The sequence below is a fragment of the Neopsephotus bourkii genome, unplaced genomic scaffold (assembly GCF_033783945.1).
Source record: "Neopsephotus bourkii isolate Nb327-2 ecotype Australia unplaced genomic scaffold, CSIRO-AGI_Nbou_v1 NB_1290, whole genome shotgun sequence".
Classification (NCBI taxonomy): domain Eukaryota; kingdom Metazoa; phylum Chordata; class Aves; order Psittaciformes; family Psittacidae; genus Neopsephotus; species Neopsephotus bourkii.
The window spans coordinates 1-7,604 of record NW_026901774.1 but is presented as its reverse complement, the minus strand read 5'-3'; the positions used below and the strand labels follow the sequence as shown (position 1 = coordinate 7,604).

At 55.5% G+C, this 7,604-nt stretch overlaps 1 protein-coding gene across 1 annotated transcript; it reads left to right on the top strand.

Moving 5' to 3' along the window:
- Positions 1-3,925: 3,925 nt before the first annotated feature.
- Positions 3,926-6,750, top strand: LOC133218852 (acrosin-like). The gene is made up of 5 exons (XM_061365664.1): positions 3,926-4,005; positions 4,303-4,503; positions 5,040-5,305; positions 5,694-5,842; positions 6,394-6,750. Exons 1-5 carry the CDS (start codon positions 3,926-3,928, stop codon positions 6,748-6,750), a joined length of 1,053 nt encoding a protein of 350 aa, XP_061221648.1.
- Positions 6,751-7,604: the final 854 nt, after the last annotated feature.

Genomic DNA, 7,604 nt, shown 5'->3' with positions numbered 1-7,604 from the left:
AAAATGTAATCCAATGGGCTTCTCTTCAGAATTCCCTTGTTTTGACCGGCTCCCATTTCAAACAATCTTTTACAAATCTCTGCAGCTTCTCTTTCCCAGTGCTCTGCAAATGCACTTAAGAAATATGAGAGCACCTACACACGAATTTTATGACATTCTCAGGGGGTTCAGTAAAATGATACCTTTGGGCTCTGCAGATCAACTCCCCTGTTGTTAGATCACAGTTTCGGTTCCATCAAAATTTACACTGTCCTAGTGTCCCCGGCAGGTTCCACTATTCAAAAGTTATTATGCACCCATATATGAGGCTACAAGCCTCTGGTACCGAGTGTAAAGTTCAGGTCTCAAGAGGCTATACTTCTGTTATACAGCCACTGGGGCGCAGAGGGAACTCTTCTTAACACACCCCCCCCCAGTAGCAACAGTTTACTTTTTGTCTACTGCTCCCCCACCGCTTAAGCACTGTAATCTTTAACAGCAACGACAGACATATACACACACAAAACATTTAGACACAACACAGAAGACACTTTGTCCGTCCCAGCCCGCTCTCCTCGCGGAGGACACGGAACTGCGGATCGGGACGCCGAAACACAACACAAAACAAAAACACTTTGTCCGTCCCCGCCCGCTCTCCTCGCGGAGAACACGGAACCGCGGATCGGGACTCCGCACTCGCTTCGTAGCTACGCTACGTCTCAGTCACACAAACACAAACCACTTGCACTCGGGATCCCCCACACTTACACCAGTTTACTCACCACCAGATGCCGCTTGCACCCTTCAGTGAAACCTGGAGCTCAATTCAGCCACTCTATCGGCGAGCTCCCTTAGCCCGGAGCTCCTTTTGGATTCGTCCCATACAAACCGCTGCTCTATCAGCAGACGAATCCCTAGACTCACCCGACCCACCACCAGGGTCGCTAGGGGCCGCTCTATCGGTCGGTGAGTCCCCTGTTTGCAAGCCCTAGCTACCAAGGGGACAGCGCTGTGCGCCAGACGTCTCTGAGCGCCTTACCAGCAGCCCCGGCCACGCGTACGCCTTACAGGCCTTTACCAATCCTAGGACAATTACAAACCTAAATTCCAAGCATACCGTTTCTCCGCAGCCGACACAGGTTGTTGTCTGTCCCCGCAGTGAGCGGAAGAGGAGTGGAGCCCCTCCAGGCAAGTGGCCTGGGGCGCCTAGGAGGTCCGCCCCTCCGCCGATCCTGCAGCCGAACAGAGATCTCCTGCCTGGCTCGCCAAATTGATAGCGGAATAGACTCCACAACTTGGTTAAAGTTGTAAAGTAGGTATGCTTTATTCAGCTGAAGGCGCACGGGGGATTGGTCCTCCAAAAGGCATGCGTGCCTCAGTGCCGTTTTCCTTTTACATTTATCCTGTAAAGTCATACATAGGTATTAGGTCGCACAATACGCCTATACATATTCATATTCTATCCCCGCTTCGTATTATAATGAGCTAAAAGACGCTCCACGCATGCGCAGTGCCTCCTGCTGGTCTTGGGCAGGGGTCTTCAGATGAAGTAAGTAGTCTTCCTCTTGTGGGTAGGGGTCTTCAAGATGAAGTAAACGAGTCTTCCTCAGGCTTGAACTTTTTACCTCTGGTCCTCACGCATGCTCTTTAGGAGCTGGATGGGTCTGGTCCATGTCTAGCTGGTTTAATGGGCTATTCCCTTCGCTAGGAAGCCTTATCTTAGTGCTGTCTGATAAGGCAACTGCTGGGCTTGTCAAGCCATCCATGATTTAAGCAGTACTGCTTTTACAACCCCCATTCTCCTCACTAGGAGGTTTTGTTCTGGTATTTGTCTGATAAGACATCTGCTGAGCTCGTTAAACCAGCTATGACTTAAGCAGTACCCCCCTGTACATTTTGACAACCCCCCTGTACATTTTGACAACCCCCCTGTACACAATAGGCCACATCAGTTTCACCCGGTTGAGGTAAGAACAGTCCAGTAACTGAGGTATAACACAAATCACTGCTGCTACAGCAATAGCAGCAATGATAAAGGAAATAACAAGGGAAGAAAGTACACCACCTCTCCACCCGCCGACCGATAACTCGCCACCCCAGCCCTACCAAACACAGACTGATACCCAGTCCAAAGCCGCAGTCCTCGCCCTTCCGGATAACTCCCCGTTACATCCCGGGCATGACGTGCTGTGGTATGGAATACCTCTCTGGTCAGTTTGGGTCAGGTGTGCTGTCCCTGCTTCCTCCCAGCTTCCCTCCTCCCTGGCAGAGCGTGAGGCTCACAAAGGCCTTGGGCAGACCAAACATTAGAGCAGTAACTAAGGACATCGGTGCTATCAGCGCTGTTCCCAGGCTGAGAGTCAGAAACACAGCACTGCAGCAGCTACCAAGAAGGAGAAAAATGACTGCTACTGCTAAACCCAGGGTGGATGATCCGTCTGTGGGATGCTCTGAACACCTGTGGGATGCTCTGCTTGTGGGATGATCTGAACTCCTATGGGATGCTCTGCTTGTGGGATGATCTCAATCCCTGTGGGATGCTCTGGAGCCCTATGGGATGCTCTGAACCCCTATGGGATGCTCTGCTTGTGGGATGCTCTGAATCCCTATGGAATGCTATGAATTCCTATGGGATGCTTGCTTGCGGGATGCTCTGGGGCTCCCTTGTGCCACCAGCTCCTTCCTAAGATCCCTAGCTCAGGAACATCCACACTGCAGCACAGAGATGTGGGATCATGGAGTCAATCATGGAATCATGGGATGGGTTGGGTTGAAGGCACCTTAAAGCTCATCCAACTCCAACCCCTGCCATGGGCAAGGACTCTTTCCATGGAGCAGAATGCTCCAAGCCCCATCCAACCATGCCCACTTCCAGGAACACCGCACAAACCCCATTCCTTCTGCACCAATCCCTTTCTAAGCTCTTCTTCCCCCTCTGCCCCCCCCATTCCCTGGATTTGGCACCATTTGCACATCCAACACCCCCCCCCCCCCCAACTGGCTTTAAACAACAACATGGGCCCCATTCCACCTCTTTCTGGCCCAAAGCAGAGGCTGGGAAGCTGCTTCTGGGGCAGCAGCCGTGTCCTTGGATCCGGGCCTGCGCGGAGGCTCCTGGTGCCGGATCCCGCTTCCAGGCTCTGGGGTTTAAGGACGATCCCTTCATCACTCCTTGCCCACCAAATCCCTGGATTTTGGGAGCTTTTGAGGAGCAAAAAGCAGCGGTTTGGGGATCAATGTGGGATAAATCCTCACCAGGGACCTTGCTCCATGGGGATGCCGCTTCTGCCCCCTGCAGCCCTCATCCTTGTGGTCCCTTGGGCACCTTCCTGGTCCTTTTGGGGGCCTCCCATGTGCCTGTTTGAGCCTTTGGGTGCCCCCCCATCTGCTTCCACTGCCCTTTGGGGGTCTCCTCATCTGTCTTTGGGTGCCCTCATCTGCTTCCATTGCCCTTGAGGGTGCCCCCATCCTCCTTTGGGTACTCCCATCTGCTTCAATTGCCTTTTGGGGTGCCCCCACCCATCTTTGGGTGCCCCCTGTCTGCTTACATTGCCCTTTAGGGTGCCCCATCTATCTTTGGGTGTCCACCATCTGATTCCATTGCCCCCTGGGGTCCCCCCATCCATCTTTGGGTTCCCCCCATTTGCTTCCATTTTCTTCATCCCTCAGAGCTCCAGAGCATCCCGTAAGGATTCAAGTCATCCCAAGCCCATCAGACCCCCCCCCATCTCCACATGGAACCCCCATGGAATCCCCCCATGCCCCCCTCCCCCCATAGAACCTTCCTCTATGACATCAGCCCCAGCACCAAGGGACCTGCATCCAGCACCCGTAACCCTAGGGCAGTTGTGCTTTGGGCACAGTGGTGGTAGCAGCTCCTTGGTGGCAGCATCTTGGTGTCACCCTCAGTGGTGGTGTCACCTCCTTGGTGTCACCCTCAGCGGTGATGGCAGCAATGGCTTTGCTCCGTGTCCTCATCGTGCTGTTATTGCCCTGGCTGGTGCACGGCTCCTGGGACAGCTGTGGGTGAGTGGCACCAGGCTCCAGGTACTCCACAGGGAGGTGCTGCTGCTCCCAACCATGGTCACACCAGTGGGGTGGTGGGACTGGGAGAACCCCGCTTCTTCGCCATCACCTCATGCGGTGGCACAGCCTAGCTATGGGGCACCCCATAGGGTCCCTTGTCCCTGCAGCACCCTAGGGGTGGGATGATGCTCATCTTTGGGACACCCCATAGGGTCCCTTTTCCCTGCATCACCCAATGGGGTGGGACAATGCTCGCTCTTCTTTCCTAACCATCAAGTGTTGGGCTTCTGCTTCCAGAGGGACCTGCGGTACCCGTCCCATGGCTGAGTACTATGGGATGTCGCGCATTGTCGGAGGTATGGATGCGCACCAGGGCGCCTGGCCATGGATGGTCAGCATCCAGTTCCCCACGGCCACCGGCTTCTCGCACATCTGCGGGGGGTCCCTCATCACCCCCCAGTGGGTCCTCACGGCCGCGCACTGCTTCATCGGGCAAAAGTAAGGGGGAGAAGGGATTCCAGCCATAGGGAATAGGCAAGGAGCAGCTCCCATCCCGTCTCCTTCCCCATCCTGGATGCACTGGGAAGAGCGCTCAGGAGAAGGCTGCTTCCAGCTTGACATCCTTGGAGCCTAAGGCTTGCTGGGGCAGTGCTTTCCTTTGGGAAGCAGAAGCAATGTGGCTCCTTCCAACCCCTCTTCTCCATAGAATGGATTGGAATGGAATGGGAGGGGATGGAATGGAACGGCATGGAATGGATCATGGGATGGTTTGGGTGGCAAAGGAGCTTGTGATCATCCAGTTCCAAACCCTTGCCATGGGCAGAGATGCCTTCCATAGAGCAGCTTGCTCCAAGCTGACCTTGAGCGCTGTCAGGGATGGAGCATCCAAACCTTCTCCATCCATCCCATCCCATCCCATCCCAGTGCCCCAGCACCCTCATAGGGAATCCCTTATCTCCAAGCTGCAATTCCCAGTCGGAACCCATCACCCCTTGCGCTATGGCTCCAATCCCTGCTCTTCCACTCCCTCCCAGCTTCACCACGGATTGGTACGTGATGGTCGGAATCACGGACCTGGTTTGGGCCAATTTGGAGACCCAGAAACGTTGGATCCGGAAGGTCGTGGTCCATGAGCATTACACCAAGGTCTCCGACGGCTTCGACATCGCCTTGGTGGAGCTGGACCAGCCGGTGCAGTGCGGGTACCACGTGCAGCTCGCCTGCGTGCCCGATTCGACGCTCAGGGTGTCCCAGCTCTCTGAGTGCTTCATCAGCGGATGGGGCGCGAGGGAAGCCAGAAGTGAGTGCCCGACGGCCCCGTTGGCCTTGGATTGTCATGGATTCATGGAATGGGATGAAAGGGAGGGTAAAGCTCATCCAGGTCTATTGGAGGTTGCTCTGGCTGGGGATGGAGCATCCCAACCTTCTCCACCCAACCCATCCCAGTCTCCCACCACTTCCTTCTCTCCAACCTGAGCATCCCTGGTTCTGTTGGAACCCATCACCCCTTGTCCCATTGCTGAAGGTCCCTCCATGTCCTCCTTATGTTGAGGATGCAGCATCAGCAAAGGGGATGCAGCCCAGGCCATGGGGGAGGTGTTTATGGCTCCCATGGAGCTTCTCAGCCCCAAATACCCCCAAATCCATCCCTTCTACCCCCATTCCTCACCCCCTTTGTGTCTCCACAGCGGGGGCATCGTCCCCATCTGCCCTGCAGGAGGCCAAGGTCCGCCTCATCGATGTCCAGCTCTGCAACAGCAGCCTGTGGTACCGAGGGGCCCTCAAGAGCCACAACCTCTGCGCTGGGTACCCCCAGGGTGGCATCGACAGCTGCCAGGTAGGGATGTGCCACTGGGTCTTTCTTCTCCTCTCCCATCTGCAGGGCCTTGCTCTGCATCCCCCTTTATCCCAGCTTCGAAAGCGCATCCAGCTCCTGCTCCATCATCCCTGCGCAGGGACCATAGAGGTTGGAGCTTTAAGAGCATTGAGATTCCACCACTAAACCATGTTGTGAGCAGGGATTCATGGAATGGGTTAGGTTGTGAAGGAGCTGAAAGCATCCACTTCTAAGCAAGGGTCAGGGATGCCTTCCATTAGACCAGGTTGCCCCAAGCCCCGTCCATCCTTCTCCATCCAATCCACCCCGGTGTCCCACCACCCTCATAGTGAACAACTTCGCCTTACCTCCAACCCAAACTCCCCTGTTCCAGTTGGAACCCCTCACTCCTAGTCTTACAGCTCCAGTCCATGCTGAAGGTCACTCTCCACACGCAAACGATGAATGAGAACACTTCCACCCCCACCCATGGGGTGACAGCAGTGGTCCCCTCAGGCGTTGCCATGGCCACCCATGCCCATCCTCATCCCCTCTCTGATTCTCCTCCATAGGGTGACAGCGGCGGTCCCCTCATGTGCCGGGACACCCGTGCCAACTTCTTCTGGGTTGTGGGGCTGACGAGCTGGGGCCGCGGCTGTGCCAGGGCCAAGCAACCGGGGGTCTACACCTCGACGCGGCACTTCCATGACTGGATCCTCCTCCAGCTGGGGATGTTCCGCTCCGCGGGAGCCTTCGCAACGCCCCCGACATGGAGCCATCAGTCTGTCTCCCATAGTCCCATTCAGCAGACGATGCCGGCTCCGACGGCCTCCAGCATCAGTGGCATCTGCTCCTTCCCATACCGGCTGGTGATGGAATTCATCAGTCGGGTGCAGGAGCTGCTGCAGGCTCTAAGGGGGAAGACTTGAGGAGCGGCATCGCTTGAAGCTGGCTTGAGCTTCACTAAAGTTGCCTTATTTTCCCAAAGAGAAGATGCTTTGCGTGCCCATCTCCTGGTCCATGGGGAGGGATGGGAATGAGGGATGGAGGGCATAGGGAACAGTGGGAAGATGGACCGAGCTGGAATCAACCAGGTTGGAAAGACCTTCAGGAGCATCAAGTCCAATATTGCCCCACCATTAAAGCATGGCATGAAGAGGGAGGGGGGACAGCTTCCCCATTAGACCAGGTTGCTCCAAGCCCCATCCATTCCTCTCCATCCAAGCCATCTCAGTGTCCCAGCACCCTCACTTTCTTATCTCCAACCTAAACTTCCCTGTTCCAGTTGGGACCCATCACCCCAGCTCCAATCCATGCTGAAGCCTCCTCTCCACACCCAAATCATGAAGGAGAACCCAAACTTCCATGGTTCTGCTCCATCCCTGCATCCAGCTGGAGCATCCCACTTTATGCCTGCATCCAGCTGGGAGCTGGAGCATCCCCACTTCACTTCCAGGCTTGGAATCTTCCTTAGGACCTCACAAGCTTCAAGGCTGTGTCCATCCCAGCACCAAGCACCCGTCCCAGCTCCCAACACCCATCCCAGCACCCTTTGGACCTCTCCCAAACGCCAGCACTGTGGTCCCCAGTGCCAGGAGCAGGGACTGGGGCCAGGGCTCACCCTTGTCCATCTGGCTGGGTCCCCATTCACTCCATTAACTGGCAGTGGGACCCCATTCACCCCTCATCCCATGAAGATCCCATTAAGATCCCATTAAGACCCCATTAAGATCCCATTAGGATCCAGTTAGGACCCCATTAAGATCCCATTAGGATGACATTA